The sequence below is a fragment of the Zingiber officinale genome, chromosome 7B, assembly GCF_018446385.1.
Source record: "Zingiber officinale cultivar Zhangliang chromosome 7B, Zo_v1.1, whole genome shotgun sequence".
In the NCBI taxonomy this organism is placed as follows: domain Eukaryota; kingdom Viridiplantae; phylum Streptophyta; class Magnoliopsida; order Zingiberales; family Zingiberaceae; genus Zingiber; species Zingiber officinale.
Genome location: NC_055999.1, coordinates 88,847,468 through 88,867,589, shown reverse-complemented (window position 1 = coordinate 88,867,589; position 20,122 = coordinate 88,847,468). Strand labels below are relative to the sequence as shown.

The window sequence follows — 20,122 nt, the reverse complement described above, 5'->3', positions numbered from 1 at the left end:
TCCCATCTATAAGGTCTTGGGATAGGTTGATGAGGATGTTTAGGGTGAACGTATTCGTCTTTTGTCATAATTGGGGACAATAAAGAAATCTCCTCATGTCAGTGTAATGGTTGAAACATAAAGTGTTATCATATTGATCATGTGGTTGAAATTTGGCACGTTCAAACATATCTTCTTCCATACCTTGGCTACTATATTAATAATTAGTAGTCATATGGGATTTATCTTCTCCTATTGACAAAAAAATGGATTGATGGGGATGTTAAGACGAGCGAACCACTTTTTACTATATTAGGGATAATAAAAAGATATCTCTTGGAGTTACGCTGTAGTGGAATGATGTCAAGAGGTTGTATTTGTAAAGATTCACATAGATCCTACTTTTGGGCCTTAGTCGTTCATTTACATACATACGTTTTTTTGTTGACATTGTTTAGCCATACCGAGTGGGCCAGGCCAGGCGGCGAACGCCCAGGCCCGTTTGTTAAATGAGATAAACGGTAAGCTTCATCGGGACCTCATCCACGAATCCGTGCGGGAGGAAGGCACCTGCCATCGACAAAATGGAGGCAAAGCTCTCCAAGGCATCGCGAGCCCTCAACGCCTCGCCCATCCAAGAGATCTCCCACCTCGCCCAGCGATGTGGCGCCATCAACCTTGCCGAGGGCTTCCCCGACTTCCCCGCCCCTCCCCAAGTCAAGCACGCCGCCGTCGCAGCCATCGCCGCTGATCTCAACCAGTACAGGTTTCGCCCTCCCTCGCCTCTCCTCCACATTGTACCTTCATACCTTATACTGTCTTTTGCTACTCGTGGCTTCACTTCATTGCCGTGTCAAAGTTGTCGACTTGGGGAATTGCCACTTTTTAAAATCTATCTTCATGGCAAAAATCTTATTTTGTAGGACCCGGAAGTTTTATTAAAAGTTCGGTTATTTAACATTTTCTTGGTATTTAATTTAAATGGATCTCTCTTTTCTTGAAGACATGTGCAGGGCATATGTGATTTATTGGCAGTAAAGATGAAACAAAATCACGTTCTTGATTTCGATCCGCTTACAGATTTTGTGATATGTTGTGGTCAATCTGAAGCCTTCGCTGCAACTATACTGGCAAGTATGAAATTTCTGACTGTTTTTCTCGGCTTCTTGAACACATAGTTATGATTTCCATCATCGTCAGCAATTGACCAGGGTGATGAGGTTCTAATATTTGACCCGGCCTATGAGACCTACGAGTCATGCATCATTTTAGCTGGAGGTATCCCTGTAAGTTAAAGACTTTTCAGTAGGATTTTAGTCTCAATCACCGTTAACTGTTCTTGAAGTGTCTTGACTAGTCAAATGACTCATGTATCAAGCATTTAAGCTGGAACTCCGAATATCTCAGGTGTATGTGCCGCTGGATCCACCTTACTGGACACTAAATGTAGACAAGTTTATGAGATCGTTTACTGGGCGAACAAAAGCTGTGGTTCTGAACAGGTCATTGTTCTAACTATAAATTAGAGGTGAATACATTTGTTAGGTATAAGATTTCTACAAAATATTTCACATTTATGTTTGAAGTTCAAACTGATGTAGTGTCTACTTTAAAGGAATGAGGAGAAAATAGGTGTGTGTGAGAGAGAGAGAGAGATTATATTATCCTACTTGGCCGACAATTGACAATTCCACTTCTTTTCTTTTCCTTTCCTTCTCTGCTATTTCTGTCCAAGAAACACAATATCAAATTTTATTTCTCGATCATTCTGGTTGCTTTTATCATGCCATTCCTACATGTTTAATTTGTTTTTCTATTTTCTGTGGATTCTTATCCTGCACGTTCAAAAATATGTCATGCTTAATGCTGACTGTTTCACATATGGACAATGCAAGATTCAAAATTTTGTACTCATGCAGTCTTTTAGAAATATTCGTTTTGTTTGTAAATTGTAGAATGTACCGGCTAGATAATTGTTGTTTACACAGGATATGATTTAGTACTAATCCTTTTGAGTATGAGAGCTTAGATGTATTACCTTATAGCTTTGTCCAAATACTCTGGAGAGTCTACAAGTAGCACTACAAATGGAAGAATAGGCATGTCTTCTCGTTACTATCGTTGAATGATTCTATGAGTTACATGGTGATGATATGAACCATCATATATAATGATGAAAAATGGCCTGCGTTCTTTTGCCTATATTCTTACCAGTTCTTTCATTTATGCATGGTTGTATTTTTCTCAAAACTTAGGATGTATCAAAGAAACTAATTACAACAGTTACAGTCCGCACAACCCTACTGGAAAGGTTTTCTCTAAGGAAGAGCTTGAGGTAATTGCTGCAGCATGCTGCCAGATGGACTGCCTTGCTATAACTGATGAAGTATGCATTGACCTTTTCATATACTTTCCCTTGAAACAATATAAGTTGTTAAAGCTTTAAGAATTGATGATAAAGATGCAAGCCACAGTTGAATACTAAGGGGTCGTTTGGTACGCGCGTTTTCCATTTTCATTTTCTGGAAAACGCACGTTTTCTGAAAAACGGTGTTTGGTTTGCGTTTTCCGCGCGCGTTTTCTAAACAATTGGCTATCGTTTTCTAGAAAAACAGAGAATGACAAAAAGTCGTTTTCTGTTTTCTAGAAAACGCGCGTTTTCCAGAAAATGAAAATGAAAACGGTGCAAACCAAACGCACCCTAAATTTTCCAAATTCCATCTAACGTGGCCATTCTCATCAAAGAATTTCTTCTTGGTTTCAGTTTTCACATTTGACAATAATATTCCTATTTTGAATCTGAATAATCTGAATATCCAGTAGGAAATATGAGAAGTTTTCAATGGTCCAACTTTTTGCTTTTATTCCTATGTATTTTGATGAAAATTGTATTACCATTATTAAACTGTTATTATATATATAAGGAGCACCAATGTGATAATATCCCATAATTAGTGTAAGAAGCAAGACCTAATTGGAAAGGTTTGAGATTTTCCATGCGTATTCAAATATATATCACACATATTCTACAATCTAAATATGAAGTGATGCTTTTATCAAAAAATAAAATGAAGTGATGCTTTAGGAAACAAAATTCGTATTTGTCTAATTGAATTAGTTTTTTGGTCTCTCTAATCTCTTCTAGACCTAGATGCTTGAAGTAATTCTTTAAGTATCTTTGCCAAAACTATATTAGAACGGCTGTACTTTGTCTTGCCATCCTCACCTATATGTTTAGCTTATCTTCATGGTTAATTTTTGCTTCAGGTGTACGAATATATAACTTTTGATACACACAAGCATTTATCCATTGCATCACTTCCAATGATGAAAGAAAGGACAATTATCACATCATCCTTGTCCAAAACTTTTAGCGTGACAGGTGAGTAATCACCACCACCAGGTTGGTTACTTTCCTGCAAATATTCTGAATTCCACGACAGCAGTTGTGTAATATATGTACCCTAATGATGCATCTGAATGCGAAGAATGTTAGCATGACTGGTGTGAGTTATCCTGCATAATTTGCATATTCAGAACCAAAACAACTTTAATATGCGGCACTTACATGGATATGCAGAACTTTGGTATGTTGGGAGCGCTGGAGTTGAAGTTTCATTTTTCCCTATCTGTTGGGAGAGGATAGGATAGATTTAGAGGAATATTGTGCAAGCCATGGATGTTAACTTGTTGAGTTTTATTTTACTTTTCTCTCATATTTGGGCATAGGTTCTCTTTGCATACATAAGCTTACATCAAACCATATGGGCTTATACAAAACCAAGGGAAACAAAGATTCACTACATGGTCATACAGTGGAGTTTTTCCTGCAAACTAGAGGCTCCAGGTTTGGATTTACTAGTGTATGGTCGGGACAGTAGGATCTAGCAAGCAGTCTCCAAACCTGTATAGTGATGCTGTTGAAGACATCTGTGATCCTAACAAAGGGTCGGTCCTTGCTAAATTGTGTTTCTGATATTTGGAGTTAAAGTTGCCACAACTTTTGGAGCATAAAAATTTTAGTTGATTAATATTATGACCTATAATGATTTACTTTATGTTAATTCTACCTTGTGTCATTCAATTCTGGCTTTCGTTACCAGTCCACACTTCCAATTCCTTTTCTTCTTTGGTGTCTTCAAATTCTGCAATTAGGGGGCTTCTATGATGGCTACTGTTGAAATGACAGCATAAGCTGTTCGAATCAAACAATCTTTAACATTTTTAACATATCATCAGGTTGGAGGATTGGCTGGGCTTGTGCACCAACTGCCATTGCATCTGCAATTAGAAATATTCATATCAAAATCACAGATTCAGCTCCGGCACCTTTCCAAGAAGCTGCCTTGGCTGCCTTGCAAAGTCCTCCAGAATATTTTAGTTCTCTGAAAGCAGTGAGGAATTCATCTCTTGGCATATATTCTTCCTAGATCGTTGAAGAGATTACCATCAAAAGCCACTAATGTATTTTTTGTTGAAGGATTATGTAGCAAGGAGAGATTTTCTCATTAAAATGTTATCTGAAGTTGGTTTTCAAGTCCATAACAAACCACAAGGATCAGTGTTTATATTTGCAGAGCTACCAAAGACCTGTCTACTTTGCGATGTGAGTGAACTATCTCCTGCTACATTTCCTTTTGTAAGTTTTTTTTAAGGTCTATAAGTCAGTTTGACTATTGTAAATTTACCATATCATTTCAGATAGATTTTGTCAAGGAATTGATCGAGAAAGCAGGAGTGGCTGCTGTGCCTGGACGTGGATTTTTTCATGGAGATTGCAATGATCTGACTCAACAAAGCCGATACGTGAGGTTTGCTTTCTGCAAGAGTAACGATACTTTGAGTGCTGCTGATCAAAAGATGCGAAGTTGTGTTGGTAAATAACTCATTCAAAAAAAGGTAGATCATGTTTCATGTTGTAGTTGCCAATGAGGATATGAACCGAAACATAACAATCTAGGGTGTCTGGTGCTTTGAGAAATTGGTTTGAATGGTGATGCAAATTCCAAGGCACTGGCGTAAAGAGATTAATTGCAACCCATGATCATGCCGTCTTGTTGGAGAAGAGTCTAGTAATGTGCCTTTGATGCCACTACTCACACCTATATCACCTTTAACCCCAACCATAAATACGAGGAGCATATGATTCACTCATTTGTCAACACATTCAAGGAAGGGTTCATTGGGACAAACCATATAATATTTTGATGTATTGGGTATATTTGATTTTTTTTTTTTTTTTTTTGCATCAAGAGTGTTGTTAGTCATGCTGACTTGACTTGGATATTACACTTGAAAATCATTGAGATCATGACTCAAGTGCTAGAGGGATGGATCAAGGGGACTTTGTGCTCAAGAAGACCTTGATATGGACTCGAGGGTTGTGAGGCTAAGATTGAGGAGATGCTCGGACAATTTGAGGGCAGTGAAGCTCGAGTCAAGGAGATGCTCGGATGACTAAGGGAAGTAAAACCTGAATCAAGGATGAGGTTGATGGATGGAGTTTGAGGGTGGGAAGCCTGGATCAAGGAGATGCTTGGACAACCAGAGGGTGAGAAGTCTAGGTTGAGGTGGAGCTTGATGGACTCTAGGGTCGAGAGCTCAAAGTGTTCAAACTGCTTCTAAGTAGATTGTGTTATCTAAGGAAGCTTCATTCTAGGCTCTAGAGGGTGTTTGATAGGTTGTTTGAGGCTTGAAGTTGTTCCTTAGAACTTGAATGGTTAAAACAACCGAGACGAATCTTATCTAACCATTGGAAGGGGCTTGTTGAGGTATCCAACAATCATATTTAGTAACTAGGTTAACCAAGATGTAATTTGGTCTACAAAAGTATTAGAATAGAACCAATGGATCTTTGTTGAACAACTTTTATGATGGTTTATTTGGCACTTATAAATAATGAAAGAGCAATACATATATGATCTTGTCCGAGGGTTGAGTCGATGAACGCTGGGAATATGACACTTCTGTTGACTGGTCGAAGACTCTGAAGGTGTCTCGTTGCCGTGGATCTGCAAGCACAATGCCAAGTCGGGAGGGGGTTCTCCGGCGATGGCCCTCCGACGCTCAAGTAAGATCTCCGGCGGAAAGAAGTAGAGTAGAGAAGAAGCGAAAACTGTAGCTACAGTAAAGAGGTGAGCATACCTCCGTCGAAGTCTGGGGTCCTTATATAGGGCTCCCCAGAGGCGCATGCATGCTTCTTGAGGTGTGCACGCTCCTCAAAACATACTTGGAATGGACGTGTCAGAAAAACGTGCCTGACGCCATACCTTAATAGCACGAGCATATCTCTGACGTGACAGTGAAAGTTTCCATCATACGATTCTCTGTCTAATCATGCCGCCGACCATGCCTCCTGTCGACGACACGACCCCTAAGAAGATATCGTCAGCTGCTTCCTTTGTCCCTTACCGGGTTGAGCGGAGGAATCGCTCGGCTAGCGCCTTTCGGGCGACACCATGGCCGGGCTGATCTAGATGTCCGATCGACCGATGATTTGATGTCCGACTCCGCCTTGTCAGGCTGAGGCTCTTTCACCTGTCGGGTAGAGGCTACATCCCTTTGCTTGGCCGAGCGGGACGGACTCTCAACCCTTGTCTTTTCCCTACTTGAGTTTCATGAGCGTTGGAAGCTCGGTGTCCGACCGAGCTGTTGAAGTGTCGGGTCAACTACTCTTCCTGCGGATTAGGAAGGTAGTTCGCCCGATCGGACGCCTGCCCGGGATGTTGACCGCTTTAACCTTCCGTCGGACGGGCCACACCTTACCACCGGATCAATATATTTTCTCATGAGTTCTATATTTACAAAAAAGGCATAAAAATGCCTTTAGGCAAGGCTTCAATGACTCTACATTTGCATTGACCAAGTAGTAATTTGGTTGGCCAAATTACCTATATTATTATTAAATGCCTCAATAGGCAAAACTACACCAAGTGTGTTCCTTCTTAGCGGTTGAAAAATATCTTACAAGAAGTCTTCTTACAATGAGAAAAGCAATACAAGCAAGGCGACTAATAATACTAGGCTAGAAATGCAATAATGAGAGCACAAAAATATTAGAGTTTATCACAATTTCACCTTTCATAGCCTTGATAAGCGCCTTTGGTCCTTTATTTATAGCTTAAGTTATCTACAAACGAGGTTTACTTTGTTGTTTTATGACACTCTAATTGAATCAATATTTTCCAGTTGATTGTTTTTGCAATCTCATCCTCATTTTGCTTGTCAACTTAGCCTAGCCTGTTAATGGAGCCCTCAATCCTTTTGCTCAGTGAGGGTTTACTTGTTTAACGGGTCAAGCAACTGTCTTTTGCTCAGTTCTTTTCAACAGTTGAGCCTTTTCGGTGTTAATGTATTTCTTGGCTCTCATGAAGAATTCATTGTAATCAGTCGAGGGTCTCTTGTATACTTTCCATCTCCACATCTGTACTCGATGTAACCTCAACATCCAAACCTTAAATCCCAAGATTGTTGGGCCTTATGGGGTCGAGGGTGATGGACATGTGTATTGTGAAGGACCTTAGGCCATCCACAATGGAGGTTTTTTTCAATGGTAAATTAGAGAAAAAATTTCGATCACAACTTTAATTTTGCATGCTGTCCCATGTCTAAAAAATTTTGTTTCCACTCTCTGCCTACAAAGTTTTATTTGCTTCAACTTCCTCATGCAAATATCGTTACCTAATTGTTTCTCACATTTTTTTAGGTACAAAAAGTCTAAAAATGAGTATAATTTTGCTTAAATTCAACACTTCAAATTAGAATCGAATATATTTTCTATCAAAATTATCTCTCAAATTTTTTTAGGTATTAAAAGTCCAAAATGAGTATAATTCTTTTTAAATTCAGTACTTTAAACTAGAATCGAGTATATTTTTTATTAAATTGAGCATGATTTTTTTTTTGCTTATTATAATTTCTCTTAAATTCAGTACCATTTAAAGAAAATCTAGTATATTTTCCATCTAATCATTTAAAGAAAATCTAGTATAGTTTTCGTCCAATTGAGCATCATTTAAAAAAAATAGTATATTTTTCATCCAATTTAGATGGAAAAAGAGTCGTGCTCAATTTGATAGAAAATATATTAGATTCTAATTTAATGTGCTGAATTTAAGAGAAATTATATTCATTTTTAAACTTTTTATATCTAAAAATATCAAAGACAATTAGATAAATTAATGTCCATTATATTTGATTAGGGAGTAGAAATAAAAATTTTTGTCAATGAAAAAGATATGAAAAATTTAAATTATGATTGAAAATTTTCTCTTTTTTCAATCTTTTCATTTCTCTCTTTCTTACATCTCATCATATGTTAAGAAGCTGAGTTCGGAATATCAAACCCAGCTTCTAAGTTTTACTCTTCTTTTTTTTAGTGGGAGACATAACAAAAAGCTAAAAAGCTATTAACCATAACAAAAAGCTAAAAAGCTATTAACCATTGGAGATGCTCTTATCCAACACCAACTTGTAATTGTCAAGGCCGCCATAATTGGGGTCGAGTCAAATGGAGAGTCTAAAAGATTGAGCTCTGCATAGAGAGCTCAGGGAGTTCAAAGCATAGGAGGGAGCGAGAAGGGAGAACTTGAAGTCCCACCTAGTACAAGAGGTCATTTGTGTTGTGCTCTTTGATCCTAAGTCTTTTATATGAGTTGATAGAGGTAGTGTATTTAAGTAGAGACATATAGGCATGACAGAGCTATATAGTTATGACCTGTTGGGTTGTTAAGGTAGACTATTTTATAATTCGTTTTTTAATCGGCATCAAATATTCAGTTTACGTTGCTAGACTTTTTTTTATCTCTTAATTTTTATATCTCATGAGATAGTAATATAGGTAACAAAAATTAAGTCAATCATCCAAATGAAAAAAAAAAAAAAATTCTTTTCGTAAAAGTTTACCTCGTGAGATCTTTTAAATTTGGATATTCTTTGCCTCAAAAAATAAATTTTATTGTAGTCTTGCTTGACATCTTGTTGTTTCTTTTAAGATTATTCGTGATAAATTATAATTCTCTTTATTTATTGATTTAGTTAAAGAGTATTCATATTAATAATATGTTCACTAAAGCTTTAGGCTAATCATTTTAAGTAGTTATTTTTTTTTTCAGAAAATAAACTGAATTTATGAAAATATATTTTCAAAAAATGGAAAATTTTATTTTGAAAGTATATTCAAATAAATAATAAAACACATTTAGAGCAAACAAAGTCTTCAGCTAAATTAATTCAGTAATTTATCAAAAGGTATACTTAAAATTATGAAATTCTTAAAAGATATACTTAATTTTTAGATTTTTTAAAGGACACACTTATTATTTCAATGTTATCCCTCTCTTAAATCACTATGATACTGCATTCAAAGAATAATATCATTGTGTCGTTGGATTTTAAACAATAGCATCCAGCGATACTGATCTTTAAAAATTAGTATGATAATGATATTATCTTTGAAAATCAGTACCATAGTTATACAATGATGATGTTCTTTAAAATTTTATGGTGTTGTTCTTTACATGCAACAGATGGGAGTGATAAAATAAAAAATAAATGTACCTTTTGAAAAATTTAAATGTTAGATGTGTCTTTTGAAAATTCTATAACTTTAAGTTCATCGATTGCTAAATAAAATTAAATTTGTATGTAACATATTAGTGCGCCCTTTCATATCACGTCACGAAACTCTAGATCATAACCCATTTTAGTCCATGGAATATACATAAATATATCTGACAAGAGCTTAACTTGTATCAATGAGTGATTAAGTTCAAATTTCTCATGGTATTCCTCCGCTAACCTATTTCGCCAATTTAGTTTTCAACATATTAATAATCTCACCCACACTAGAATAGTAATTTTCCTCGTGTACATATTCATTTTTAGGATTATAAATGACACGAATTGAACTGTTCATATCGTGAATTCATATTAATAATCTCACCCACTTTATATTTGCACCGTTGTATTTTTATTTCTATATTTGAATATCATATAACTCGAAGGGAATGTTGACATCACGATAAAATTATTGTTGACTTTATGATTAAGTATTTGAATTGTGAAAATAATTTCTGGTAAAATATAATCTAAAATTATGTACAAATAGACTCGATCATCATGAGAGCTGTCCTTATTTTTTTTTTTATATAAATTAAATATCATATAAGCTATCCTAGTTTAGAGATATATAATCTCGCCTTTCTCCTTCCGTCACAAGGAGCCGCCTTCATCGTGCGATCCCTTCGATCGCAAGTGCCGCCTTCTCGAGCCCTGCCCGCTCGCCGCTCTTCTCGTTAGGGCTTCCGACATTCCAAATGCACCGGCCTCGCGGAGCTTCCGGTTCGATCAGCCCGTACAAGATCTTCTCCGGCGTTAATTCGTTTCGTCTTCTTTGGGTTTGATTCGGTATCCGAGGCTCGGGTCCGTCCCTTCTCGACTGCTATTCTTTCCCACTCGGATTGCACCAATTTTGGCTATTTAATCCCTTTTTTTTCTCTTTTCCTTGGGTTATTCCAGTGTCGCTCTGAGCTTGTGCGAGGAGGAGTAGATGTTGGTCACTATGATCAGAGCTGCACACACGTGATTGTTTGTCGTCGCGTTTTTGTAAGTTTTTTTTCCCCTTATTCGACTGAGATCCGAAAAACAAACGTTGAACGCTGAAGGAAGGACGATCTGGTGTAGGATGATCCTGTTTGCGCTACTGCCCGAGAGGATGGGAAAATACTGGTGAATGTGTTGTGGGTTGATGACAGTTTGGAGCATAGAACTATGGCTGATGCTAGCAGGGCGAGTTCGAGCTTTTTGGGCGAGTTTTGTGGACTTGCATTTGTCACACTTTAGATAGAGTAAATATGTGTTTCATGAAATTAAAAGCTAAAGGACAATAAATTATTTGATAAATTAAGCACCTGTTTAATTTTCATTATACTCTATAGGTATCATATGATTTCTGCTGATCAGTCAGTCCTTTCAAATTAATAACTGGAATTTTCTGCAGATATTATACACTCATTGATGTAGATATGGTTTAGGGACAGAGGAGGAATTAGGAGAAGGATGAGGGATAATTTGGTCAAATTACTGTAGCACCCCTTTTAAGTTTCTGTTCATGCGAAGGAAAGGGGGGGGTCGTGTTTGGGCTCCGTCACCACCACAAGAAGGAGGGATTCTCTTCGTCCCAGGATCTCGTCGTTGCCAGACGCAGATCAGAGTGGCGAGTGAGCAGTGAGTAACGACCGAGCAACAGTGGTGAGCGAAAACACAAATGGAGAGTGTCGGGCAGAGCGGCGAGTGAAGCAAGTGTGATGAGTGCCGAGCAGAGCAGCGAGTGAGGCGAGCCGTTGACTAGGGAGTAACCCGACTGACTAGTAGTTGAGCATGAGAGCCTAATCGGGAGGTCGTTGGTCGTGAGAGCACGCTCACTTATAACTCGTACTGGGGCGAGAGTCTGGAGGCGTGAGAGCATGCTCACTTATAACTCATGCTGGGACGAGAGTCTGGAGGCATGAGAGCATGCTCACTTATAATTCGCACTGGGCGAGAGACTGGAGCCGTGAGAGCATGCTCACTTATAACTTACGCTAGGGCGAGAGTCTGTAGGCGTGAGAGCATGTTCACTTATAACTCACACTGGGGCGAGAGTCTGGAGCCTGACCAGGAGGTCATTGGTCATGAGAGCATGCTCGCTTATAACTCGCGCTGGGGCGAGAGTTTGGAGCTCGACCGGGAGGTCGTTGGCGATACTCCGATCCAAGACGGGTGGCGATACTCTGGTCCGAGACCGGTGGCGATACTCCGATCCGAGACCGGCGACGATCCTCCAGTCCGAGACCTGTGGCGATCCTCCGATTCGAGACCGGTGGCGATCCTCTGGCCCGAGACCAGTGGTGATCCTCCTGTCCGAGACCGGTGGCAATACTCCGGTCCGAGATCAGTGACGATAGCTCGACCCCGAACGGGGGAGATAAGAAGTCCGATAAGCTGGTTCGGGACCAGTGAAGATTGCTCGATCCCGAACGGGGGAGATAAGAAATCTGATAGGCTGGACCGAGACTAGCGAAGACCGCTCGACTCCGAACGGGTGAGATAAGGGATCCAATAGGTGGGTCCGAGACCAGTGAAGACCGCTCGACCTCGAACGGGGAGGTTAAGCCCTGAAGTCCATGGAAGCAGATCCTATATCAATATAAGGGAGCAAAGCCTTTATCATACTTGATCATGAAGTTGTGTCGGCCGGCTGAGGATCTGACCTGATCCCTCGACTCCCAAATGCCCATGAAGTCAGAGAGAGAAATAGTGTCGATCCCTTGACTCCCAAATGCCCGCGAAGTCAGGGAGAGAATAATCTGAGCCCTGCCCATCAAAGGGAGAGAATAATCTGAGCCCTGCCCATCAAAGGGAGTGAAGTCCTTAGTAATATAAGGGTGTAGAGTCTGTGGCAATAGAAAGTAATAGAAGGAAGCAGAGCACCATGGGTGAAGGGAGCAGAGCTTGTAGACGTAAGAGGATGCAAAACAGGTGGAGGAAGCATAACATATAGTAGTAATAGAGTGCAGCGCCTATAGCAGTAAGAGGATACAGAGCCCCATGGTGAAGGGTGCAGAGCCTATAACACACCTGATCGGGGAGCTGGGCCCCTAGTCCCTGATCGAAGAGTAAGGCCCCTAGCATGTAATCAAAGAGTAAAGCCCCTAGATCCTGATCGGGAAGCTGTATTGTGAGTCACTAATCAGGAAGTTGTGTCCCTAATGTCTGATCGGGGAGTTGAACCCCTAATGTATGATCGGGGAGCTAGGCCCCTAGTGTCCGATCAAAGATCGAAAACCCTAATATTTGATTAAGGAACTAGGATTTTACTCTCTTATAAGGGAGCTATAGCAGATCCTATAATCGTAAAAAGGGAGCAGAGCCCGTAACATACCTGATAGAGGAGTCATCTCAACCGACTGAGGGTTTTTCTCGGTTCCTTGACTCCCGAATACCCGTGGAGTCAAGGCAAAAATATAATGGGAAAACTAATCTGTTGGCCAGCTGAAGCTCCAACTCAATCCCTCGACTCCCGAATACCCGTGGAGTGAAGGCAGAAGATAATATGTTCGTCAGGATTCTCCGAGACTATGATAATAGCGGAGAACTTTTCGACGTCATCCATCTTCACGTTCCAGAATAGGTGGAGAAAGTTTCCACAGACGGCGCCAAATTGATTCTGTCTGGAATCTGAGTCAGACAGACCACCGGGTGAGGTGGATGGAATGTTGACCAAGTCACGATGTCCTAGAGGGGGTGTGCTGAGATGATTTCTATATTGACCAAGTCGTCAGAAGTCCTTTAGTCAACGCTACTTGTAGCCAGCGACCGGGTCGCCCCAGTCCCTGGTACCTCGATGCTCGATGCAGATCCAACGAGTATATAAGTAACAGACTAAGACATAAAATAATGAAATGCATATATAATATGAACAAAGAACGTACCTTGGCCCATGGGGGTGCCCTCGGGTAGATCAGTGAGCTAGTCGGGACGCTACTCGAATTGTTGCGACCTCGAAGAGTAGATGACTCTGAGCAGGATGTAGAGCTGGTTCTGATGGCATGCACCTAGTCAAGCACGACTTGAATCCGGTTGGAAGACAACACGCAGGTCAGGACCTAACTGCGACATGCAGATCGGGATATGACATCGGCCCGCAGGCTGAGATATGAGATCGGCACACAGGCCGGGATATGCTATCGGCATACAAGCCGTAATATGACATCGACACGCAGCCCGTAATATAACATTAGGGGTCAGATAGAAGCACAATGACAATGAGGGCTCGAAGGCCCGATCAACATTGGAATCATGCGACAGTGGCAGATCAGATATCGGACCGACGTTTGAAGTGTATGATAGTGTGTATCGGATGCCCGATCGACTTCGGATGCATACCATGGGGTGGATTAGAAGCTAACCGCAACGATGAGGGTCAACTGCAAGCGATAATAAGCATGAGACGTTGGATACAGCGCTGAATGGAGGAGGCGTCACCCATCTCTACAGGAGAGGGTGATGTACTCTGTGGGGCGCTGGAGGCGACAACGAGAGAGGAGGGGGGAGGTAGTGCTCCGGTCAGAGACCAACAGTGCGGAAGGAGGGGACGACGCTGGTCGCTGTTGGTGGCAAGGAGCTGGCCAGCGAAGAGTTGCACCCTTAACGCTGGAGAGGGTAGGCAGTGATCGCTGGAAGCAATGGCGGCAGTGAGGAGGCCGACAATAAGGAGAGGTGACCTCTGAATGAAGAGAGGAACGTAGGAGAAGAGGCACTCAACGCTTGCTAATGAATGGCGGCGAAGGTGCATCGACGTGCATGAGGCGGCGGAGTTGCATTGTCGGTAGCGGAAGCGGCGTGAGGAGAGCGGCAGCGCGTTAGTGTCGGCAACCTCAGCGGTGTCGACGTCGGCATGCCTGGCAAGAGGAGAAGGATAGAGGAGCGGAAGAGGGCGGTGGCTTGCCGGCGACAAGGGAGAAGGTGACGACGGAATACTCCTCCCCCTCTGCGTCTAGCAACGACGAGATCCTGGGACGAAGAGAATGCCTCCTCCTTGTGGTGGCGGCGGAGCCCAAACACGAAACCCCTTTCGCATGAACAGTGACCTAAAAGGGGTGCTACAGTGATTTAACCAAATTGTCCTCCCCCTTCTTCTAATTCCTCTTCTTCTCCTAAACCATACCCATATCATAAGTCTCCCCTTCAAGTCTAGTCAAAGGAGGTGCATATCCGAATGACTAAACCCAGCCAAATGAAAAATAGAATCGTTATTGTATGTGGAGTCATATTGCGAGGCCTGTCACATAATGTCGAACAAGTATTTGTGGCGATGGCGAGCTGAACGGGGGATGGAAAGCCGAGCAGGCGACTGAGCGAATGCTTAAGGAGCGATCGATCAAATAAAAGTGTGTCCAGCTGAACGATGTACGAAATGTCGAGCTGAGTGACGTAAGAAATAGTATAAAACACATGCCAAGTAAGCAATCGATTGAATGCTGAGAGAGGCCGAGTGATATCAAGAAGACGGTCAGGCGATGTTAAGCAGAGCGATCGGGCAATTCTGCAAATGCCAAGCAAGAAGTAAAAAATAAGTGTCGACCGAGCGACGAATGCGGGCAAAGTGACGAGTGAGACACGAGCAGTAGGTGCCTAGCAGAGCGACGAATGAGACGCGGGCGATGAGTGCAAGGCCGAACGGCGAGTGAGTCGCGAACTATGAATGCCGACTAGGCTATGAGTGTCGAATAGAACGATAACCGGGACCAGCACTTGATCAAGGAGAGAATCCGATCGGCTGGTCATTGTGCCCGACTGAGAGATCGTTGACCACGAGAACCTTACTCACTTATAACTCACTTTTGGGCGAGTCTACCAAGTCGACCGAGAGAATTTGATCGAACGCCCGAATGATACCTAGCGAATGCCCATCGAAAGGAAGGATGTCGAGCATGTATATAAACCGAACGAAGCGAAAGATCAAGTAGTGTTGAGAGATCGAAGAAATGCCGACCGAGCACTCGGGAGAAGGTCGATCGAGTGGAAAGACGATGGGCGTATGGTATGGACCGAGTGACCTAGAAAAATACCGACCGAACGACAGTAAATCACGACCGGGCAATAGAGAGAATGTTGGACGAGAAAGTCGTGGGCGTGACCGAGAAAAATGTTAGGATGTATACTAAAAGCCTAGCTTTTTGTATGAACATTTATATTTTGAAATGAGAATCACTTTGGTCAAATGTTGCATTTTAATATAGTTGTCCATTTAATTTATATTGTAGATAACATGGTGTGTGGTGCCACACAGAAGATCATGTTATCAGTTCCTTATAAATTATAAAAATAGTAGCTCACGACCGAGATGGATGGAGACAAACCATTGGAACAACTGTAGTATAATTTGGAATTAGTTTGTCTGGACTATATAATTACACTAATATACTATGTGTGTATTGAGCAGGACCATTTGAGGTTGTTCTTTTTATATTGACTGCATAAAAGAACAAAACCTCTGTTATTATGGATGTGCGTACTCTTAATCCCGATATAATAACAAACACATATACTTAGTATTTATTTCTTTAATTTATCAAAGGGTGAGATTTATTCAGTTAAATCAATAAGCCCGATAAGTTGGGAAATAGTATTATTTATATGGTGTATTGTTGATTATAAAAAGGAAATTGTGTCCTAGTAATCTAAGTTGATGATGCCCCCTTGAGGAGCTCATAAGGATTATCATGTAAACCCTGCAAGTGGACTTAGTCCGATATGATAATAAGGTTGAGTGGTACTACTCTTGGAGCTAGATGTTAAGTGAGTTGTTAGTAACTCATTTAATTAACAGACATACAATATCTTAAACACAGGGAGACTAACACACTTATGATAAGTAGGAGGCCATATTGTAATATGGGATTGGTATGGTAGTTCAATAATAACTCTTTAGTGGTATGAGTCATTATTGATGAACTTGAGTTGGGTGTTCAGGTCGAACACAGGAAGCTCAAGTCCATCAGGAGGTCAAAATCAATTCCTCCTCTCGGTCCTTGTTATAGCCTCTATAAAACCTCGCATTCACCCGTTTTGGTTTTGCTTCCTACCCAAGAAAGGGGCCAGCCACATCCTTGCTTGGTGCCCAAGCAAGGGGTCGGCCAAGCTTTGCTTCCTACCCAAGAAAGGGGCCGGCCAAGCATTGCTTGGTGCCTAAGCAAGGGGCTTGCCAAACCAAAAGAAAAGAAAAGAAAAAAAAAAGAAAAAAAGGAGAGATTTTTTCTCAAAAGAATTAGAGATTTTTCTAAAAAGAATTACGTTGATTCTTTCTTAGAAATTTTCTAAAAAGAATTATATTAATTCCTTCTTAAGAAATTTTTCTAAAAAGAATTATGTTAATTCTTTTCTAGAGATTTTTTCTAAACAAAAATCTATTACTTTTTCTCCCTTTTTATTTGGGGAAAAGGGTTATAAAAGGAGAGGAGGTTGTGCCATAAAAATCAACAATTCAATTAAAAATTGATAAGTTTCTCTCCTTTCCCTTAAGGCCGATGCCCCATTTTTTCTTTTCTTTCCTCTAGGGTCGGCGCCCCACTTCTTTTCTTCTTCCCTTTTCTTCCCTCTAGGGCCGGCGCCCCATCTTATCTTGGTGGTCGAAGCTTGTAGGAAAAGAAAATGAAGAGACGAAGCACCTTGGTGGTTGGCGTTTTGGAGGAGGAGAAGAAGAAGAAGGCATTTTTTTCTTTGCATCCTTTGGTGGTAGGCGGCTTGGAAACAAAATCTACATCTCACAAAGACTATAAGTTGACTTGTATATATTTTAGTATACATTAGATATAAGTGAGATGCTAGGTTAGTGAACAAAACTCAAGATGTTCATTAATCTTTGAGTTTTTGATTCCATCAAAACACATAGTTGTGTGTTATCCAATCATGGGGAAAGTAAATGTACAAGTCATGTGCATTTAGTCCAAAGATCATGGTTGGAAATTTGATTTTGAAAATGATTTTAAAAATATTTTGGAAAAACCTTGGTGAAGACTATTTGTTGATAGCAATCACCATTGAATAGTTAGACACAAACTTGGAAGAAACATTGAAGTTGTCAAGAGTTTCTAATTTTGTGTCAATCTTTGAAAATAAGATGTATTTTATTAGAAAACTATTTTTTTTCATGATAGTATATGCCTTAAATAATATCTATACGAATTTTCATAATTTTTTAGAATTTTTGGGGTATTTATGAAATTCAGCTAAAATCGATTTCAGAAATTAGAAATGGTAATCGACTAGGCTAGTCGATTACCACATCTTGATCGACTAAGGTAGTTGATTAGGAAACTTTCTGTGAACACAGAAGCTCACAAAATCGATCTTTGTACGATTAAGAGCCTTAATCGATTACAATAATCGATTAACACCTATGAATCGATTGAATCCCAACTTTAGTCGATCACGGCTAGTCTTAAGCGATTAAGAGCTTTGTTTAAGCGCTTAAGACCTTGAATTAAGCTTAAAAAAGGTTATTTAAGTTGATTAAGCCACATTTAGTCATATTTATCATTCCTAACCCTAACAAGTGCTTAGACAAGCATTAAGGGTAGTTTTCTTGTTGAACCAAGAAAGGTTTGGTTAAAAGAAGACTAAATTGGGGTTAAAGTTGAGGTTGAGTCTCAATGTTGAATTTTAAACCTCATAACTTCATATTTTCGGTTTTCTAAAGGTTTAGAAACTCCAAGTCATTGTTGGTGCAATGATAAAAGTTTAGATCATGTTTTGAGGGGGAACTACTCTTTAAAGACATGAATTTATTTTTCACAAAACCATGGAAGGTTGTAAACCTTCATTATTGTGAATGCTCAATGTTGAGCATTTGAGCACAAAGAAGGGTATGAGACCTTCATTGTGATGTTACAGACAACAAGTGAGGTTATGAACAACATGTAGATAACTCTTCAGGGAGAGAGTTTTTGATGTGTGCTAAAGGGGAGAATGTAGGGTTTAAATTAGGTCTTCATTACCCAAAAGGGGAGTTTGCCATCTAGGAAAGGGAGAGAATGAAAGAAAACCCTCATTCATGCTTTGGCATGAAGAAGAAGTTGAGGCTATGAGATTAGATTAACTTAAATGTATGTCAAATATCAAAAAGGGAGAGATTGTTGGTACAATTTTCCTAGGTCAAGGTTGACCAGGTTGATTAAGCTTAAGTTGGATTCAAGCTTAAGTTGGGTTCAAGCTTGAGTCGTAATGTGTGAGTTTCGATGTTTGACAATATATGAAGATTGCTTGACAATGTATAGAGGTTGAAGGAGGAATTGCCCATTTGGGGAGATTGGTCAATGTTGACTAGTTGAATGTGAAGAAGAGCCGAGTAGGTCAAGGTTGAATGGATACTTAGCTGGGAATTGGAAGCTAGGCAGAAGGAAAATTCTGGTAAGTGAAGCCAGGTGAAAGCCCTAGTGAGTGAAGCTAGTCTTAGCATCTTCACTAAAGATTCAGCCTCATTCCTAGTCTTAGCATCTTCACTAACTTTTGATAATTCATATAAAGCTTCTCTTATCTCATTTGGCTGAGTTATTATAGCTTTGATACTATTAACATAACTTTCCCATCTCGTTGTTGACAATGACTTTAGAGATAATTGATGAACATGATCGTGTAAAATCTTCCACCTTTTTGTAGAACTAGGAAATTAAGTATACATGCGCTGCGCAACTCCAAAAAATGACATATCCTTAAAACAATAATTTGTCATATCACAAATTATTAAATTAAGATAATGACAAGCACATGACATATAAAATGCTCTTGGATTAATTTCAAGAAATCTTTTTTGTACACCTTGATTTTTCCCTTTTATATTGGAGTCTTGCCTCCTCACATTATCAATATCAAGTCCAAGGGTTTCTAAAATGGATTATAATTCATTAAAAAGTCCTAACCCAGATATATCATCCACTTTCAAAAACTCTATAAAATACTCATTTACCTTTATAGAACAAACTAACACATCCACACATCGAATTATCAAAGTCATTTGCTTATGGTGACTTGCATCTAAAGTACAATCAAGTATAAAAATATTTTGCCTCTTTTATGTTTATAATTATAGTTTTTCTTACTTTAGAGCTTAATAAAAAATTAATTCATTTTAAATCTTATGACTAAGGTAATGATAATGAATCTAATTATTTTGAATGCGTCTAAAATGCTCTTGCATTACTAAATCAAATTCTACAATTAATTCAAGTAGTCCCAAAAAGTTACCATTACTATCTTGGTAATTTTTTTCATTTTCCCCATGAAAAGCCAAATTACCCTTAGCAAGACATTTCATAACAGAAATAATCCATACTAAAACAAGTTTCCAATGCTCTTTCTCTTTCTTAATTTGCATTTGGATCTTTTTGTCAATTGTTTCTATTCTTTTTCAATCTAATTTGCAAATCAATCCAACTTCTCATGTTGGTAATATGCTCAATGTTATTATCATGTTATCTAATTCTGTCATTTAAACATTTCCAATTATTAAGACCTTCATTTGCTAGCAAACTTTTATTGTTCATTGATTTAAACAATTTGCAACAAAAATAATATACTTTGTTCACATCTTTCGAGTACACAA

General features: G+C 39.6%; 1 protein-coding gene and 1 long non-coding RNA gene across 4 annotated transcripts; both read left to right on the top strand.

The window, feature by feature from the left end:
* Positions 1–420: 420 nt before the first annotated feature.
* LOC122006213 (probable N-succinyldiaminopimelate aminotransferase DapC) lies at positions 421–5,041 on the top strand. 3 transcript variants are annotated; one of them, XM_042561630.1, is made up of 9 exons: positions 421–745; positions 983–1,113; positions 1,180–1,265; positions 1,387–1,481; positions 2,263–2,365; positions 3,247–3,361; positions 4,219–4,373; positions 4,460–4,585; positions 4,681–5,041. In XM_042561630.1, exons 1-9 carry the CDS (start codon positions 564–566, stop codon positions 4,861–4,863), a joined length of 1,176 nt encoding a protein of 391 aa, XP_042417564.1. In that variant the 5' UTR covers positions 421–563; the 3' UTR covers positions 4,864–5,041. The 3 variants fall into 3 exon arrangements, with proteins under 3 accessions (XP_042417564.1, XP_042417565.1, XP_042417566.1); XM_042561631.1 differs by having other exon boundaries at positions 426–745; positions 2,269–2,365; XM_042561632.1 differs by having other exon boundaries at positions 607–745; positions 993–1,113.
* A 4,021-nt stretch (positions 5,042–9,062) lies between these two features.
* Positions 9,063–10,906, top strand: LOC122003918. Its single transcript, XR_006118161.1, has 3 exons — positions 9,063–10,401; positions 10,498–10,584; positions 10,663–10,906. It is a non-coding gene; the product is annotated as an uncharacterized LOC122003918 (long non-coding RNA).
* Positions 10,907–20,122: the final 9,216 nt, after the last annotated feature.

Coding starts and splice junctions, on each gene's coding strand:
- LOC122006213 (XM_042561630.1), top strand. CDS start 564: ATGGAGGCAAAGCTCTCCAAGGCATCGCGAGCCCTCAACGCCTCGCCC. Junction 3,362..4,218: donor CAAAACTTTTAGCGTGACAG/GTGAGTAATCAC, acceptor ACATATCATCAG/GTTGGAGGATTGGCTGGGCT. Junction 4,586..4,680: donor AGACCTGTCTACTTTGCGAT/GTGAGTGAACTA, acceptor ATATCATTTCAG/ATAGATTTTGTCAAGGAATT.